Source organism: Poromitra crassiceps (assembly GCF_964638095.1).
Source record: "Poromitra crassiceps genome assembly, chromosome: 5".
Taxonomy (NCBI): Eukaryota; Metazoa; Chordata; class Actinopteri; order Beryciformes; family Melamphaidae; genus Poromitra; species Poromitra crassiceps.
Genome location: NC_139642.1, coordinates 33159219 through 33179660, shown reverse-complemented (window position 1 = coordinate 33179660; position 20442 = coordinate 33159219). Strand labels below are relative to the sequence as shown.

The 20442-nt window shown below is 44.8% G+C and overlaps 1 protein-coding gene across 3 annotated transcripts in view; it reads left to right on the top strand.

Moving 5' to 3' along the window:
• Positions 1-238: 238 nt before the first annotated feature.
• Positions 239-20442, top strand: part of kcnab1a (potassium voltage-gated channel subfamily A regulatory beta subunit 1a) — a gene marked incomplete at both ends in the record, with an annotated part of 180623 nt that continues 160419 nt past the window's right edge. The window contains one exon of one of the 3 annotated variants that reach the window (XM_083636932.1): positions 239-525. In XM_083636932.1, the coding sequence (XP_083493058.1) occupies positions 239-525 (287 nt within the window). Of the gene's footprint in view, positions 526-13835; positions 14126-20442 lie in introns of those variants that run through there. The other 2 variants (XM_083636934.1, XM_083636931.1) reach the window with 2 other exon arrangements.

Sequence of the window (20442 nt, the reverse complement as noted above, 5' to 3'; positions counted from 1 at the left end):
ACAGAGAGTGTGAGACCTGCAGGAGATGGTCAAAAGAGTAGAGAAAGGACAGGCGATTGAATACAGGCAGTCAGACAAAGCAGGAATCCCTGAGACGCGCCACCTCTTTCAGCCGCGGTGATCGCTCATCCCAAAAGGGGCGAAGGACTTCGAAACACTCGGGACACCTGAAGCCCCTCCCCCTTTCAACTCGCTCTTTGACCTTTGCCCTTGAGGGTCGGGGGCACCCTCTGGGACCATGCTAGCCGCTAGCCGAGCGGGAGGGGGGGGCCCCGCGCCGGCCCACGCCCGCCGCAAACACTCAGTGGCCTCGTTCAACGAGGCCAAAGCCCAACGCTTAGCCGCCCAGGAGGCCAAGTACGCCGCTGCAAAGCAGCTGATGCCCCTCAGGCACAAGGAGGCGCTGATCCGAGAGATGGAGACCAACTGGTACCTGAAGATGTTTGGCATGGACAAAGAGCAGACCGTGGCACATAAGACTGGCATGATCTACAGGTCAGTCCACCCCTGTGTGGGTGTGGGTGTGTGTGTGTGAGTGAGAGAGAGAGACATAAAGAGAGAGAGAGAGATAGCCGCTATGTGGTCATACTTAATGCAATGCAAAGATTTGAGGCCTAATTTATTGCTGCCTGTTGATTCACAAAATCAATTGGCTCCTTAAACACACACACACACACACACACACACACACACACACACACACACACAGTACATACGCACTTATACATAGGCTCGGGCCTTATTGTTTGTACTGTATATGCTCCACTGTCTGGCTCCGCTCTGTGTCTCTGCTCTGTGTCTCCACTCTGTGTCTCAGCTCTGTGTCTCTGCTCTGTGTCTCCACTCTGTGTCTCCACTCTGTGTCTCAGCTCTGTGTCTCTGCTCTGTGTCTCCGCTCTGTGTCTCAGCTCTGTGTCTCCACTCTGTGTCTCAGCTCTGTGTCTCTGCTCTGTGTCTCAGCTCTGTGTCTCTGCTCTGTGTCTCCACTCTGTGTCTCTACTCTGTGTCTCCGCTCTGTGTATCAGCTCTGTGTCTCTGCTCTGTGTCTCCACTCTGTGTCTCTACTCTGTGTCTCCACTCTGTGTCTCCACTCTGTGTCTCTACTCTGTGTCTTAGCTCTGTGTCTCCGCTCTGTGTCTCTACTCTGTGTCTTAGCTCTGTGTCTCCGCTCTGTGTCTCCGCTCTGTGTCTCCGCTCTGTGTCTCCGCTCTGTGTCTCCACTCTGTGTCTCCGCTCTGTGTCTCAGCTCTGTGTCTCCACTCTGTGTCTCCACTCTGTGTCTCAGCTCTGTGTCTCAGCTCTGTGTCTCCACTCTGTGTCTCCACTCTGTGTCTCAGCTCTGTGTCTCAGCTCTGTGTCTCCACTCTGTGTCTCAGCTCTGTGTCTCCACTCTGTGTCTCTGCTCTGTGTCTCTGCTCTGTGTCTCTGCTCTGTGTCTCAGCTCTGTGTCTCCACTCTGTGTATCAGCTCTGTGTCTCAGCTCTGTGTCTCCACTCTGTGTCTCCACTCTGTGTCTCAGCTCTGTGTCTCCACTCTGTGTTTCCGTTTTGCAGGAAATCTGGGGGGGTTAGTCCCCCTTTAACCACTGGATGCCTGAATTTTATCTATCTATCCTATCCATCCTATCCATCCATCTATCTATCTATATACTGTATCTATCTATCTATACGCCCGCACAACCACCCACACACACACACACCCCACACACGCATATATATATATATATACACAAACTAGGGATGTTCATTTTGAAAAATTTCCATAATCGAAAATCGGGGGAAATTAACGATCAATTATCGATCATATTAATAAATAATATATATATATATTTTTTTTACAAAATGAATGCCTATGGCAGAAAATACGAAAGACAACGTGTTCTCCTCAATGAACTCTTTATTTCAATGTGTCTCCTCTCCAACACTCTGCTGTCCCCGGCGCATGCCGGTGTGAATTCCCCATGTTTAAAACAGTTTTGTTGGCACAAAGGCCCGTGCCCAGCCAGAAAACTAGAGACTATATGAAGCTCCACCTCACGTTAGTCGGCTGTGCAATGGAGTGGGGCAAGGAGGAACGAATTCCACCCAAACCTAGTCCGCAAATTTTTTTTTTTAATAACAAAATCGATAAAAATTCCCACATGATCGATTCCATTCCTTAACGATCAATTATCGATTTTCGATAACTGATGAACATCCCTAACACAAACTGATGTATACACAAATGCACAAACACATGCAGACTTACATGCACACAAACATGTACAGTATGCACACAAACATGTACAGTACACACACACACAGAGACACACATTTTACACTTACAGTATCAAAGGCTCATTAACTAAGATCAGAGACTTGGTCTGTATGTATGTATGTATGTACATGTGTGCGTTTTCCTCTACTATGTTGCAGAGCATGAGCGCTGATGGATTATTCACTTATTTGTGGGCGGGGCCATCAGTGACACTTGATGACAAGTGTTTCCCTTCTAGTTCTATCATTTCATTTGTGGGCATTGTGTGTCACAGTAGTCATGCTGCTCATAACGACCCGCGGCTTAGAGCTGTGTCACCCGATCTGGCTTTAATGCCAATAGCCAGCATCTGTCATGCCACATTAGACCTGTGTTGACATCTCCTAACACCATGGTGACAAAACACACCCCCTTTCACAGACATGCTAACACACGCACGAGTCTATCTTTTTCTCTTTATCTTTATCACTGCACTTGATGCGTTGGCAATATTGCCTGTTACATTTATGCAAATAAAGCAATTTGAATTGAGAGAGAGAGAGAGAGAGAGAGAGAGAGAGAGAGAGAGAGAGAGAGAGAGAGAGAGAGAGAGAGAGAGAGAGAGAGAGAGAGAGACCTGCAGCACACTTCGCTGCACAATATGTGACTGCATGTCACAAACTGAGGGGACACGTCACATAACTAATCATTGAATGTGACAATAGCTTGATGCACACACACATTTGGATCATTTTGACTGTATCTTCATATTGTATTATTGAATATTGTGTTATTATCGATCATATTACTGTTTTTGTGTGCGGCTCTCTATTGTCACAAACTGATGGACACATAATTGAACATCACTCTAAACTAAACTCGTACCACTGTTCCTTCAGGATTTGTAGTTGTCATAGACTGTGCTCCATAGTCGATTGCTCTATTGCTGACAAAAAGTGTGTTATTGTAAGTCGCTTTGGATAAAAGCGTCTGCCAAATGACGTAATGTAATGTAATGTAATGTAATCACTCAATGTGACAAATAATTATCTTGACACACACACACACGTGCGCTCACTCCCCCCCACCCCCTCCACAGATGTGCTAACTCACACACAATTGCATCTTTTCCCTTTATGTTTATTACTGCCCTTGATGCTTTGGCAATATTGTACCTGTTACATTCATGCCAATAAAGCTATTTGAATTGAATTGAGGGAGAGAGACAGAGAGAGGAGAAGAGCGAGAGAGAGAGACAGAGAGAGAGAGAGAGAGAGACAGAGAGACAGAGAGAGAGAGAGTTTTAGATGTAGATGTATGAGAGGCAGACAAAAGGAGAGGATTGGTTACTGTAAATGACAGGGAGACACAGAAAGCATTGGTTAGCAGGCTGTGACCCACATCACATGTTCCACTTTTGGTACCTGTAATAATGCAGCAAGTGACCTTTTATTTCCCTCTCTCACTCTGTCTATCTCCTTGTTCTCTCTCTATCTATACAAAACTCATGGATGTTTTCAGCACTCTCTCTCTCTCTCTTGCTGTGTCTCTTTCTCTCTCTACCCTACTCTCCCCTTTTCTGTCTCTAATTGCCCAAACCGACTGGATCCCATAAACCTCCCAGTCCTGCCTTCCATCCTCCCTGCTCTCTCTCTCCTTCTCTCCTCTGGCCTCTCTCCTTCTCTCCTCTGGCCTCTCTCCTCTGGCCTCTCCCCCTCTCTCTCTCTCCTTCTCTCCTGGCTCTGGGTCTAATTGGGGAAGACAAAGGAGAGGACAGACACGAAGGGTGCAGTGTGGTGACACAAGTGTTGAGGTCTCCCAAATGTTTAGGGAGCCGTTTAACACATTCGACATAAAGAATTTAATCATTCAAAAGTGTTTTCCATAATCCCAATTTGTTTGTTCAAAATTCTCAGAGAATGAATTGGCAACTGGTTGCATGGTTGTACTGTGTGCAGGTACCGTGCTTCACATATCCTTACCTTCGCTTCATTGCATACAGTACATTATGCTCTTTATTCACTGTGCTTGTTTTTATATCAGAAATAATACAGTATATACCAGACATTTGGGTCATCATATGTTGGAGCATTGCCAAAACTACCCTCTAAACATGTGAACATGCCTAACTATGATGTTGTAATACCTAAAACAACCATGTAGGCATAAGACAAGTTGTGGGATGACTTAGTTACTTCATTACTTAGCTTTAAAAGTACCCTAAAACCAGTAAAGTTACGAAGTTATTCTTTATTAAGAGTAACTTATTGGAGCACGTTTTGTATTACCTACTACTTCAATACATGCCGTAGCAGTATGACATGTGCTGCCAAGTGTGTTGTTGAGTATTCTTTTAAAATGCAATGCAAGACTATGTGTTTAAAATGGTGACCAAATCTCATTGATGTCAAACAGAGTTACAAACAGAGTTTGGTCAATTAACAGCAAGATGCCTGCATGAGATGCTGTGGGACAAACAATATGAAAGACAAATGCAATTAACAACACTGCAATTTAAAAAAGTAACTGATTGGTCTGTGATCAGCGAGCTGTGCGATCACTGTCAATCACGCCACACCCCTCCCTGCCTACCAACACGAGGGTCGCAGGTTCGCAGGTTCCCCGTGTTGCTTCCAGCTTGGTTGGGCGTCCATACAGGCACGATTGGCTGGAAGCCGGAATGAGGGTATGTGCCATGGTCGCTGCACTAGCGCCTCCTCTGGTCGGTCGGGGCGCCTGGTCGGGGCGGAAGGGAACTGGTGTGAATAACGTGATCCTCTCACATGCTACGTGCTGCCGGTGAAGCTCCCCGCCGTCAGGTGAAAAGAAGCGGCTGCAACTGCACATGTATCGGAGGAGGCATGTGTGTGTCTATGGCTCTCTCCAGATCAGCAGAGGGAATTGGCCAAGTATACAATTGGGGAGAAAATGGGGGGGGATCAGAAATAACAACAATAAAAAAAATCGCGCCACGTGCCAAAACATAGTCTGCTTTATCATCTAATTGTACTCTAAATGGGACCATCATTTACTAAATGAACATCATGCTGTATTGAAGAAGACTTGAAACTAGCGATTGAGGCCATAAATGCATTAGGAAAGTGTGTACTGAGGTCATAAATCAAGTGAGAATTAGGGTAATCTTCTCATTGACTTCCATAGGACGGCACGGTGGCTCAGTGGTTAACACTGTTGCCTCACAGCAAGAAGGTCCCGGGTTCGAACCCCGGTCCGTCCCAGGTCCTTTCTGTGTGGAGTTTGCATGTTCTCCCCGTGTCCGTGTGGGTTTTCTCCGGGTGCTCCGGTTTCCTCCCACCATCAAAGAAAGACATGTATGTTAGGGTAAATACTCCTGTCAGTGCCCCTGACCAAGGTACTGGCAAAAAGAGCTGGAGTTGGTCCCCGGGCGCTGCACTGTGGCTGCCCACTGCTCCTAGTTCTAGGAAGGTTCCTAGTAGAGGATGGGTCAAATGCAGAGGATGAATTTCCCCCAAGGGGATAAATAAAGGATAACTTAACTTAACTTAACATACAGGAAGTCTTCTTTTTGGAGTCCTGCATGCTGGCCATTAGGAAGAATGCAGATTTAATTTGAACCAGGTAGGTCAATTGAGAACCAGTTCTCATTTACAATGACGACCTGGCCAAGAGTTTGCCGATGATACCACATTGGTGGGGCCTATCTCTAACAACAATGAAACAGCTTACAGGAATGAGGTCTCAGCATTAGCAGTATGGTGTGCAGCTAACAACTTGGAGTTGAATGCCTCCAAAACAAAAGACGTAGTCGTGGACTTCCGTAAGAGCCATGATGACCACCTTCCTCTGGTCATAAATGGCCAGGAAATTGAACAGGTGGAGCACTACAAGTTCCTGGGCATCACCGTCTCCTCCACTTTAAAGTGGGAGGTCAACACGACAAAAGTGCTGAAGAAGGCACAACAGAGGCTCTTCTTTTTAAGACAGTTGAAAAAAGTTTTCTATTTCTCGTGAGGGAATGATGCAATTTTACCGTGCAGGTATTGAGAGCATCCTCACTTTTGGAATAACCGTCTGGTATGGAAACAGCTCGGCTCAGGATAGGAAACGCCTGAACAGAACAGTGCGTACGGCCTCCAAAATCATAGGACAGGAGCTCCCGTCCCTTACTGAGATCTACTCCAACAGACTCAAGAAAAAGGGACAAAATATTCTCAGGGACCCTTCTCACCCTGCCAATTATCTTTTTAATTTTCTTCCTTCTTTTAAAAGGTTGAGAAGTATCAAAAGCAGAACAGCTAGGTTTTGTAACAGCACCTACCCCGAGGCTGTCCGTGCTCTCAACTCTTAATGTGCTGCAGGCTCTATTCAAGTCTGACACAGACAGATATTCTGTGTGACAGCACTTAATTTTAACGTATATTATCTTAACTTACCACAGCTGGTCGTGGTTCGGTAACCTCCCTGTGGGAGTGTTGTTTTACTTTGGTAAAATTGTATTTTGTACTTTATGCATTTTGTCACTTGTATCTCTTCTTTTGTCGGAATGTGTGCATCGTCTGGGGGGGGGAATTGTATGTCTTCATGTTTTGTTGTGTTCTGTGATTGAGCTCACTAAACCAAATTCCTATCAACGATGTTGAATGGCAATAAAGTATTGAAACTTGAAACTTGACGACCTGGCCAAGAGGCAGCAATAAGTTACTTCCACATCGCCCTCATTTTCTTTGCATCAGGGATCAAAGCTTTCACTTGGTGGGTTTATATAATTTCATAGAAAGAGCAGGTATAATATTGTGTGCACTCAGTGTAGATTTTAATTGAAAAGTGAGGGGAAAGATATGCTTTACCTCATTGTCTCCCTTGTCAAATCAAAACACACTGCCCACTGCTGGTTGTTATTCCACATTTAGTTTTAAAGGTTATTTAAGAGTTGTCCTGGTGACATACTGGTTTGTTACTCACTTCACATGCTCTTTATTTACTGGCTCCTAAACACATGATGAAAGGCTTGCATGGCTTGACTGACTGATTGACAGGTGTGTGTGTGTGTGTGTGTGTGTGTGTGTGTGTGTGTGTGTGTGTGTGTGTGTGTGTGTGCGTGTGGAGGGTGTGTGCCTGTGTGTGTTTCAAAAGCGATGAGCTCAGTCACTACCAATAAAAAAGAATACATTGTGTGAATCAGTATAAGATTAGCACAACCTTCTCACTCACACACACACATACTGTACACACACACACACACACACACACACACACACACACACACACACACACACACACACACACACACACACACACACACACACACACACACACACACACGTGCATCCTATTTCTTTTAATTTTGACTGATTGACATGCATTCTTAAGGAAGAAATGATACTGGTCCATTAGTGTCTGATCAGCGGGACTGCATTATTACTCGGTGTTGTTCTTGACATACATGTAACTACTCACCACTCAGTCTGACCTAGAAAAGACTTGGGCATCAGCCCAACCCCTCCAGTGCCTTCTTGCCAATCAGCCAATTCTTGCCTCAAGCACGCACACACACGCACACGCACACACACACACACACGCACGCACACACACACACACACATGCATGTATGCACGCGCACGCCACTGTCTGTCAGCCCTGAGATCCTGACATGGATGCCGAACGCCAAGTGATGGCTGGATATCCTCACTCTCATTTGAATGAGAACAATTGTTGCTATCATTTTAGCTCTCTAGTGATTCTGAATCAAACTGGGGCAGAATATAGACACAGAAATCCATGGCTTTTTATAACAGAGCCAGAAATAGCCCCCCCCCCCCTACAGTAAATCAGGCAACTTTGATCTCATGCAACTTTACTCATTTACTCAGTGTACATTTATATATACTGTATATCTATATCTATATATATAGATATAGATATATATATAAATATATATATATCCCCTCTGCAAACCTGCAGAGAGTTGTAGTCACTTCTTTGCACCTGACAGTGAAAAGTATCACCTGCAGGATGTCGCAGCGTTCCGCCCCCCCCCGAACAGGTGCCCCGCCCGACCACAGGAGCCACAGGCCAATTGTGTCTGTAGGAGCATCTGACCAAGGTGCCGCTGCCGGGAATTGAACCCGGGTATCCGCGGTGGTAGGTGAGTGCTTTTGCCTCTCCACTACCCATTATCTAATATATAAAAAGTATGTATATGTATTTCTATAAGTATGGATTTTTTTTTTTACAAGGACAGACACAGTAACAACAATGGCAACCTGAGAGCAACTGCTCTTTTTGGATATATCTTGGAATTCTATGTTGGGTAATATTACACAGTTTTACATCCCTGTCCTGGGAGAAACAATCCACTGATTTGTTGGATAAACAAATCCTCAACAGAACATGAGATGACAGCAGGTTACAGTCGTTGCTGGAATACAACCAAATCTAAACCAAGCAAGCAAGTACGCATGTCGTCCCCCATGAATGATGCAGTCATCTTTCGGGCCAATCAGTAACAAGATACTAACATAGCTAACAAGATAGGCGGGTTAAAGAGGGATTTCTCAGCCTTAAGACAGCTGAGACGTGGATTATGTAACACAGCTGTGCGTTCTGTGTATTGCTAGGCTATCTTCCTCACTCTGCTCTTACTGTATACTCTTTAGCATTGAGCTAGTTTAGATACTCAATGATGATAACAGCGGGAGTCAGTAGAGAATGTAGGTCAACACACTGGTGTTAAACAGGACAGTCCCCGAGGCCTAGAGACTGATCACTGGCATCATTACTGCTGTCATAGAATCAGAGGCTAGATAGAATGGCTTTCCTCATTCACAAAAACAACCCTGAGCGATCATTTCTGTGATACACTGAAGCTGACTGGTGAAAAATGGCTACGCTTTGCACACGTGCATGAATCAAGTATTTTTGTTGTTTTTTTCCCCCTGCCGAAAAGTATTTCCCTATAAATGTATTGAGTAAAAACCTATTCAGTCAAAAATGGTAGATTCAAATATATATCACAAAAACACCTTTAATAATGTGGAAATAAATACTTTTGATGACTTGGAGTACAGGTAAATGATCTGAGTCCGTGGTACTGTGACATTGTGCTATGCCATCATGCTGCTCTACACATTCTAATTCTTTCATGCCTTGCACACGCTGGATAATTATCAGACAAACTATGGTATGCAGTCATTATATAGGGATCTGCTCACTGGAGGGGCTGGGGAGGGGGGGGTGTGCAGCAAAATGAACAAGACAGAAAAAGAGCTTAATTAGTCTCTGATGGAAAAAGAACAGAAAGGACGTGGGCAAAGTGTTGGGAGTTCGTGAAAGAACGAGGGGGAGAGAGAGAGAGAGAGGGTTAGATACAGGGAGAAAAACAAGGAGAAAGACAAAAATCGAGGAAAATGGGAGAGCCCGTTTTGACTGGCAAGCTGTCTGATGCTGTCCTGTTGTTCCTCAGCTGGTGGAGAGGAGACTGGATTTCCCTGCTTATTGCCAGACATCCCCCCTCTCTATCTGTCCTCACCCTCTCAGCCTAGCCTCACCACCTCCTCCCTCCCTCCCTCCCTCCCTCCCTCTGTGGGTATTCTTGTCGGTGACTCACCTGCCCACGTGCTGAGTGGCTCAAAAAAGAAAGTGACTGTTCTCAACACCAGAGGCCAGATGAAAGAGAAAAATAAACACACACAGAGAGACAGAAAGAGAGAAACCGAATGAAAGTGTGACAGAGAGAGAGAGGGAGAGAGAGAAGTAAAATGGGTGATAAAGTTGTTAGTTATAATGCCATCTGAATTTTGACTTGTTGATTTCTCCAATACGTATGTGCACCTACTTTACCATTTTAGATTGCAGATACTTTAAAACATATCTAAATGTAGTTTCAGTAGAGGACACACTGGTGCGCTTCCCCAATTAGCCACCACAAACATGCCCCCCCCCCCAAAATAAATAAATAAATAAATAAATAAATAAATAAATAAATACATATTTTATTTATTTAACCTTTATTTATAGAGGGGGCATTGAGAGCAACTTCTCTTTTTCAAGGACACCCTGATTACAGCACATATAAAATAATATTGTGTGTGTGTGTGTGCGTGTGCGTGTCCGTGCAGTGTATAAATACACTGTAAACACACTCTGGCAGTGGCATTGCATAAGCTCAGCTGACATTCCTGCTGCCAGACAGGATCAGTTTTTCCACCCATCTTGTCAGACAATAGACACAGCTGCCGCTCTGCCAACCTCCCTCCCTGTGTCCACGTGTGTGTGTGTGTGTATACATGCTGCAGTCTGTGCATTAAATGCACAGCTAACTGTATGAAAGAAAGCTGATGCTAAAGGCAACACAACTCCCTTTTACACAGACTATAACATCAGTTACAGTGTATGATAGAGAAAATTTACATCACATTAGCCTTTATTTGGACAATCACTAGTTATTAATATATTCATATACATTTCCATTTTAGTTACATATAGTTATGACACAGACAGACTTCATATTTAGATGACCTGTGTACATACACAGATAGACATCATATTTGGATAACCTGTGTACATACACAGACAGACGTATTTAGATAACTTGTACCTTACATTTGCAGCTCCTCTCTATCGCACACTGTGCCCTGTCACGGTGCCCTCTACAGGGCCAGAATAACAGATAGGTTGAGTCTACAGAGTAGCCTTCAAGTGTGCGTCAAGACATGTCATCCATCTGATGTGTGTCCTATAAGTATCTTTGACTTTCTGTTCAATGTATGTAAGCCTGTGTATCCATCCGTGAATATACAAGAGTGCATCTCTTGGCCAAGATCTATGTTAAATACATCATATCAGACGACTTCTTCTGTCTCCTGGCTCCATCATTTCATTTCAACTGGTTTCCTTCAAGTGGTTCACTGTTTACCTTTTGGATGTGGAATTTCATTCTCTATCAGTGTAGAAAACTACACAAACTCCTATTTACCTCTGTACAGTTAGTAGGTCACAAAGTCCAAACCATAGGATAACTGGTCATCACACAGTGAAGAAATAGCAGCAATTTTGGGTTCTGTGTGTGTGTGTGTGTGTGTGTGTGTGTGTGTATGTGTGTGTGTGTGTGTGTGTGTGTGTATACTGCTGAAATAGAGAACCAAAGTGAACGTCACTTCCTGTCTTTCTCCCTGTACCAACGTCTGAAAAAATATGAATGGTGGAGAGATACGGATGAACGGAGAGATACAATACTCTTTTGATCCCGTTTGAATTGTGCCACGGGGGGTACACATGTAAATTTTGTCAATTTAAAAGATAACTATGCATGTCAAGAAAGTCACAGATGTAAGGTTTAGTTTTGTCAATCGACTAACATCCTCGTGTCGCACAATATACATCACACCATCAACAACATGGACTGGCGGGAGAGACGTCACTCACTTATGCGACTGGTTGTGCATAGTCTTTCTGATTTCTGATTCCCTTACAGTATAGTGCCACAGTTTTACCACAAACTGCGACTTTCTTGACATGCATATACGTAAGGGTTAATGCACGACGAGGTGTCCATTATCACTTTTTAAGGGACGACGCGAGAGGCGTGAACCGGTCCGAGGCGCCAGCCGAGGAGCGGGCGCTTCCGCGAAAATAGACACGAAAATCAAAATTGTAAATAAGAGTTATTTTTGATAAACTGAGCAAAGTGCTGAGCAGTATTTAAATCACAGGGGTGAATTAAATACTTACTTTGACCGACTCCATTTTTTTCTCAACTTCCAAAAGCGTCATATTAACCCTTAACGGGTGTATAGAGCTCAAACAGCTCTCTTGATACCACTGTTGAAACTATGGCGCATTGATATGAATGGTGAACAGACCATTTGGCTGAACGACTTTACCAACTGTACATTATCACTTTTTAATGGACACCCTGCAGCCAATCAGAATCGAGTATTCACCCAGACCATGGTATAATATTGTTTAAATTGACAAAATTTCACCACCATTCATATTTTTTCAGACGCTGGTACAAAGAGAGGCGCAGGAAGTGACGTTCACTTTGGCTCTCTATTCCCTGACATGGGAGAGTGGCATTCCTCCTCATTCTCACAATCTGCTAACGTTATAGAGAACCAGACATGATGTCATGGACACTCTCCCAAATGGGGCCAGAGGTGAGAGGTCACTCTGTCCAGCACCAGTGTGTGTGTGTGTGTGTGTGTGTGTGTGTGTGTGTGACACAGAGAAAGGAAGGGAGAGAGAGGGTGAAAGACAGAGAGACAGAGAAGAGAGAAAGTTCCCCAAATTGTTTTGTGGTTCACTTCAATACAAAAACATTGCACTCAAGACTGTGAGCAATTGTGCAGAACATGCCAATGTTCTGCCACACACACACACACACACACACACACACACACACACACACACACACATGCGCGAGTGTGTGTATTTTAGGTGTTTGTTATGGGCAAAACTCCAGAGATTCCAGAGAGTACAGTGTGTTTAGGGGAGGAGAGAGACGGGGGAGTGGAGGAGGGACAGAGTAGTGGAGGAAAGACAAAAGAGGGAAAACAGTTGAAAAGGAAAGACGAGCGATTAAGAAGAGGAAAATGAGACCGGGAGCGAGTGAAGGGAAGGAATGATGCATGAAGACCTGGGATACACTGCCGGGATGTTCAGCATGTGTGTGCCAGAGAGAGAGAGAGAGAAAGAGAGGGAGAGAGAGAGAGAAGGGGAGAGGGGAGAGAGAGAGAAAGAGAGGGAGAGAGAGAGATGGAGAGAGAGATGGTGGTGAGGAAGAAAGAGGAGGAGAGGGGGATTGCTGCAAGTGGAAGAGAGTGGGAGAGAGGATAAGGGGTGTTGGAAAGAGAGAGAAGGGTGGAAAGGGGTCGTGAGAGAGACAGAGGGAGAGAGAGAGGGTGAGACAGAGGGAGAGAGAGAGGGGGGAAGTCCCAGATTCCCATGCCATTTAATAGGGAGCAAAATCAAACTGAGCTTATAGACAGGCTGAGCAGAGGGCAAAGTGGCAGCGCGAGTGTGTGTGTACTTTATGTGTGTGTGTGTGTGTGAGAGAGAGGGAGAGAGCAAATGGGAGAGAGGGAGTATCTGTGTGTGAGAGTGTGTGTGTGTGTGTTTGTACAGGGAAACATATGTGGGACAGCCCATGGAGGAGTACATGTATGGGAAAAGCCTGTATTTGCAGTGTGGACTGATGTCGGCTTGGGCTCTGCATCCAAGTGCATTCTGGACTCTGTGGTTTTCTGCTTTCTGAATACGCTTTTCTAAGTTGGATCTTTTTCCTTTTTTCTTCTAAATGTGGGAATTTACTTTATAAGGAGTTTTGTCAGGACAAATACGTTGCTTCACTTTGAAATCGAGAGTTATACAGTAGCACCCGCGGCGCGCTCTCTCACAAACAAACACACACACACACACACACACACACACACACACACACGCGCGCGCGCGCACACACAGACAGAGTCCTCTGGTCCATGCAGTGCTGCGTGGGCGAGGGACCTACCTGGATTATTCTGAGCGTACATGTTTGTGGGACAGACACACAGAAGACGGGAGAGAGTGAAAGAGCGGAAAAAGCGCAGGACTGAGGAAGGCCTGAAGAAGAGACCGCCGTCATGTACATGCATGTCAAGGCGACCTGTCCGGATATCCCCAACCCCAAGCAGAAGAGCTCCAGGCAGGCGGACAAGGGCGCAGGCGGGGTCCAGGCCCAGGGTCCGGGACAGGGGCGGCTGGCCAGGGGGGCAACTGCCGGGACGGGGTCTCGAACCTACGCTCCTCTGATGCTGTGGACGGGGTTCAAACCCAACAGCGTGCTGGAGCTCAAACAGCTGGAAGAGTTTCTCAACTTCCACTCGCTGTCGCTGCACGAGACGGTCAAGAGCCAGACGGGCATGGTGTACAGGTAACGGTGCCTGTGTGTGTTTGTGTCTGTGTTTGCTTCCTGGATTCTCCCACCCACTCCAGGCTCACACCTACAGGGCTAATTAGTAGCCATGGCAACCGTAGCAACGCTGAGAGGGTTAGATTTCCCAAAAGCTGCTGTGTTTTGTTGCGTTTACTTTGCTGTGGATTGTTCTCTGCCTCGGTGATATGTAAAGTTTTGTATTTTGACACTTTGGTGCCAGCTTTGATAACGCATCTTATGGGTGAGGGCTTTGTTGTAGTTTATGGTTGTGGGATTTTTTTTTTTTTTTTTTTTTAGCTTTTTGCGCCTCGTTTGGCATGAAAAGATGACAACTTTAGATAACAACTTTTCAGTACGCTATGTTTACTGCGTCGTATGATGTGATTTGTTTGTAGCATTCCTGCATCATTAGAGAGACATTTTAGCCACCAGGATGCGCCACATTCTCTATGTTTGAACAATTTGAAGGTTGTCCTTGTTTATGTTATACAATGCCCGTTGCATCATGGGGAATATTGATCTTGACAACAGCTACCATCTGATTGATCACATATTGATTGACACATACCCATTGGCTCAGTATATCTCTGTCTGTCCTTATTTATAGACTTACTGAGATCTGCTTTACTTTTTTTGCCTTTTACATTACTTTTTGCATCACAATTCCATGCTCCTTTTCAAAACAAAAATAGAATAATAATGTTATAGTATGTTCTGCACTCTATTTTAGTATGTCACGTCTTCTCATGTTATCCCCCCCCCCCCCTCCTCTGCCGTCTCTGCGGACTGACCCAGAATCACACCATTCAGACCTCTATATAACCTCTCACAGGAAGTCCTAGATTAGAGCAGGTTACTGCAGATAGCGCCCCCTAGGTCTTGAGGGAGGTATTACAACAATTTCTAAATTCTCTCCACACATGCAAACACACAAAAACAACAACAACAAAACCCTGAGCCATGACAAATTGTTGAATGCTTCAAAATGTTGCCCAAAGAGAGAAAATCTTGAAATAAGTTTCTAATGCATACTGTACATAGAGACCCCAATTCTGTGTCCATGTTCGCTGTACAGCAACTGTGCACAATCAAAGCATTGTTCGACTTGTTCGCTTATGGTCCTGTGTAGCAAAACGTTTGTTTTCTGCTGGGGCCACCCATAATCAAAGCACTTTGGATAAAGCCATCCCCCAAATGGCATCTGTTGCAAAATGCTGTTTAGTCGTGTTCCTCAGGACTGTCAAGTGCACTTTGTTTCCCTTCTTTGTCATCTGTGACGAGGCATCATCACGCTGGTGACTCCTGAGTGCTTTGAGTGAGTGTGACTGATGGGACATTGCTCAGCCCCCTGGCTATAACAGTCTCTAGCTACTTTGCATTCCCGTTCACTGTAGTTGTGTTCTCCAGTGAACCACAAAAGAAAATCAATCTTTTAAAGAGATTTCCATCTCTGACGTCAATCGGCAGATATAAACGAAAATGTGTTGGATGTTTAGTTTGAAGTTTAGCTCATTATTACGCTTGAACTTTCTCCTGAGAATAAATGCTCTTACGTAACGCACCTTCACTGCTGCCCAATACAGCCACAGTCCTCCATTGCTGAGTGGCCACTGAGCATCACCACTGCAGCCATTACATTCAATTCATTGCTCATAATTGCATGAAAAGACGCAAACATCACATTGCTATTAGCTTTTTATAGTAATGAGCCCTACAGACAGAACATCATATATCCCAGATTGGACAAATGATCAGATGTTCTGAACTAAACACACTGCAACACTAAAAACAATGGCCAATTAACTGTGTGCAATTGTATTTTCCCTCTCACCCCCATACATACGCAATGGAAAGGATACAGTGTCCACATGAGACTGCACAGTGTGGTTTAGAAATAAAGGTCCAGGCATGTTTTATATTTGGAGTGGCTATAGGGGCTTAGCTGTTCCATGAACTGTATTTCTGTCATCTGAACTACATGCTTTCCCAACGCTCTCAGATCACCGATTCTCTAGCTATATTCTGCAAGTAGATTTGAATATATCAATCACTTTTAATAATACCATGACCTATGGTCTGTTGTTCTGTTGGTACAGTAGCAACGGGAGTATGAGAACATGGGACATGTTTCCCCCCCCCATCACCCTTTCTGTGTCCACCAATGAAAAGAGTTGGTGAGGTAGGAGCCAGCTGAGTGCGAGATCTTTAAGTCTGGACAGCAAGATGTTATGGCTATCAAAGGCTTTTGATTTACCGTTCTTTGACTGGTTTTTTAACTTGTGTTGGTTTGTATCTCTTTTTATTCTTGTGGTCGAGACCTCAGGACCACAATGGAAATACGTTTAACGACTTTATTGTGATATCATGATGAATTATTTTATACTGTATGCTTGTTGGTGTATTGTATTTTTTAATTAGTCAAATAAATTCAATCAATCAATCAATCAAGGCTGCACTCAGGTGGAGGAGGATGAGGTGTTGAGGGATCCGGTGTCGGCAGAGGTGAGGAGATCGTTCAAAACTTTGAGGAGTGCAGTTTCTATTTTCTGGCGGAAACCAGACTGGAGTGGTTCAAATAGGTTATTGGAGTGCAGGTGGGTTTGGGGTTGAGTGGCCACCAGGCGTTCCAGGGTTTTTGAAAGGAAGGGGAGGTTGGAGATTTGCTGGTAGTGGTTGAGGCAGGATGGATCAAGGCCAGGTTTCTTCAGGATTCTTCAGTGACGGAGGCGGTCTTGAAGGCGGAGGGGACAATTCCGTGGCACAGTGAGGAGTTGAAGAGGTTGGTGAGGTAGAGGCAGAGGACAGGAAGGCATGATTTCAGCAGGGGGGCGAGGGGTCAAGGCAGCAGGTTGTGGGTTTGGACGGGCTGATGAGTTTGGAGATGATGGAGGGGACGACTGAAGTGAACCGGGAGAGGCGGTGATGCGCACAGGCGGGGGGGTCAAGGAGAGTGTATGTGCGTTCAGCTGTAAAGGAGCATCTGTGTGTGTGTGTGTGTGTGTGTGAGAGAGAGAGAGAGAGAGAGAGAGAGAGACCTTGATTGGAGTGCTTCCGCTTATGTGTGCATGCTTATCGTACTGTAATGTGTTTGCACATCTTTACCATGTTGCCCCTGGAGACGCTTTTCTGTCATCTTGATTTTTTGGCATAGCGGTGAGTAGATAATGATTTTCTGTGAACTATTCCTTTAACTGGGCTAAGGAATCTCATAAGCTGTTAGCATTCCATCCAGGGACCTTGGCAAATGTATGCAGGCCTGTGTGCACACATGTGTTCAATATCATGGTAACCTAGTAAAACAGCTACCCATGACCTTTTCCAGGTGGTCAAGATCCCTGCCGGGATCCAACGCCCACACCCTCTTCCAGATACATACACACACACCCACACCCACACACACACCCATTTATATTTATATGTTTATATGTTTAGTAACATTTTTAATTAATTCCAAATTACACAGAGAGCAGAATAGGGAAAATGGAGAGACTTGTTAACAACTGGATTTTAACTCACAAACTATGAGTAGATATGAGCCTCAGCCTCCTGCGCTGCCCTCAAGTCATGCACTTTATTATTCATCAGTCTATGTTATGTGTGTTCAGCTGTAAAGGAGCATCTGTGTGTGTGTGTGTGTGTGTGTGTGTGTGTGACAGAGAGAGAGAGAGAGAGCGCTTGATTGGAGTGCTTCCTCTTAGTATGTGTGCATGCTTATCGTACTGTAATGTGTTTGCACATCTTTACCATGTTGCCCCTGGAGACGCCTTTCTGTCGTCTCGATTTGTGAACATCTATGTATTGACCAGGCACACAGACATTATAGCTTACACCCATTGTGATGTGCTGAATAATTAAGCTAATTAGCTAGGCTAGCTGTCTTAGATAGCTTTGTAGCTATCCGGGTACAGTGTTAGTAAACTATTGTATGCTGTTGTGCACAGACTAGCACAGCCGTAAAGTACTGTAATATTTCACACAAAAATGAACATTTTATCTAGACAACCTTAAAGTTTTGTATGTTAACTTTGTATATCCACCACTGCTGGGCAATTAACTGAAAATGTATTGAACCTCTAACCGACTTAATCCTGCAAATACTTTCCCCAATGTGTGCCTTCATGCGTCTCTGTCCAACTAACGTTAAACGTTAGTCTGCGTTCAGGAGTGAAGCTGTCAGTATGGATGACACGAGCAAAAACACTGAGCCACAACACAGTACAGTACAGTGTTAAAAAGAAATAATAACAATCATTCATAATTGTAATTGAGGTAAAAGTTTTAACTAATTCTGATATTGATTTGAAGTCATATCACCCAGCCCTATCCACCAGACAGTGGGTTGGCTAGCGCAGTTGTTTCAGCCTCCCCCCCCGCCCCCCAAAAAAAAAAAAGTGGCACTTGTTTATTAGAGTTCCAAAAAGGACACAAAATGTCATAAAATTACTCTAAACAGCTTAGCATGTTCTGAAGCCAAAAGTCCCTAGTCTGTTTCCACCCATATAGAGCTCAACAGTGACTGCCCACTTTTGAATGGCTCCGGTTCCAGGAACTAGAACCAGGGTGGAGACTCGGGATGATGTATGGACACACTTTGTTTTGGTTGTGACCAAACTCGTGTCAAAACATGCCACTTCATCCACATCATCAGAGGGTATCACTTGAAGATTGTGGGGCATGACATGACATCATCAGTGGTTATGACATCAACCTTAATATCGCTCAGTGGTATCCTGTTGACCCTTGCTCCGCTTCAGCTGACATAATCTCTGTCGTAGTCCTCCTGGTCATAATATATACCAGGCCCTCAGTTGAAAGGCCTCAGGTATGTCTAGGTTGACCCTGACTGTTGAGCTGAACAAAGCAGAGAGAGATCTGCCCCCAACATCAGGCAAGCTCCTTTGATGGCGACCACAAGCAAATTTACAGCCATCAGCCTTCTCCACCTCCTCTCCCCACAGTGTGGCTGTCACCACTTTGCCAGTGGTGTCCATTAAGTGGAGGGCTCTCTTGGAGACTTCTCTGCTGGTTTTAGTGGTGATACAGGGAACCCCCTCTGCATTCTTACACACTCTAATCACATCGATGATGGCATCCTTGTCTCTGTTCTCCAGCTTGGTGATGGACATGAAGTCGCACTGCATAGAATGGCCTGGCTGTCTGTCACCGCAGGGCAAGATAGATTCAAGATTCAAGATTTTTTACAAGTATCACGTGTGAATTTCTTGTGCTGTGGACTCCGTTTACAACATAGTACAAAATAACAGGGCATATGGGTGCAGGAAAACAAGAGACACAACAAGCAATAAGGCAGTAGAGTGATAAGACAGTGAACAGTGGCATATTCACTGCACATAGGTGCACATGGCATGTACATACTTTAAACATACTTAAACATAGTTGACGTTCTGTTTGCACAGGTGCAAATAGCATATACCTAATTAAACATACAATTAAACATTAGACATACGTAATGGTAGCAGCTACAGTACAGTACAGTACAGCTACTACACTATTTGTGTATGTTAAGGAGTCTTGTGGCCTGCGGGAAGAAACTGTCCCTCAAGCGATTTGTGCGTGCTTTTGGGACCCTGTATCTCCTCCTTGAGGGTAACAGGGAGAACAGGCTGTTGTGGGGGTGGAGAGAGCTACAGTATTAGCATGGAGTGTCATCACGTAATCGTTCTTCAGCATCCTGTACTCCTTGTTGGCCAGCTTCAGCGTGGCCTTACTGATGTAGTTCACCTTGCCTTGCTGCACTAAAGGGAAGAACTTGTCCACCTCCTTGTTGAAGACTGTGATCCTGATCTCGCCGTTCTCATCCACAAACTAAAGGAGAAGAGCTTGCCCTCTCCTCCAGAGTTACCCCAGGCGCGGATGCTGGACTTGTTGGTGACTCTGGCTTTGATCATCCACTTACATTGGTAGGGGTTGAGGATTGCGATAAGGACCATTTTTACTGGAGAGGTTTGAGAAGTGCTGGGTGCCATCACGGTGGTCTTCTTCACAAAACCTCTGCCACGGCCTCGGCCGAAAAGAAGTGAAGCTGAAGATATGGGTACTGTGGAAGGCAGAGGGCATGACGGGACCGAGGCGCTTGATGCAGACTTGAATTGAATTCTGGGGAGACCACGTCTCATCACCAAAAAAAACAAAAAAACAGTGTAGCTCACTGTCCCATTTGGGATTTACCCAATAAATGCTGAACTCTATTGCTCAAAATATGCTTCGATGTAATCATGTTTTGAGTAATTTATGTGAATTAGGAACTTAACCCCTATACCGCTCCAGGAGAGGAACGTAGCTTACAGGTTTTA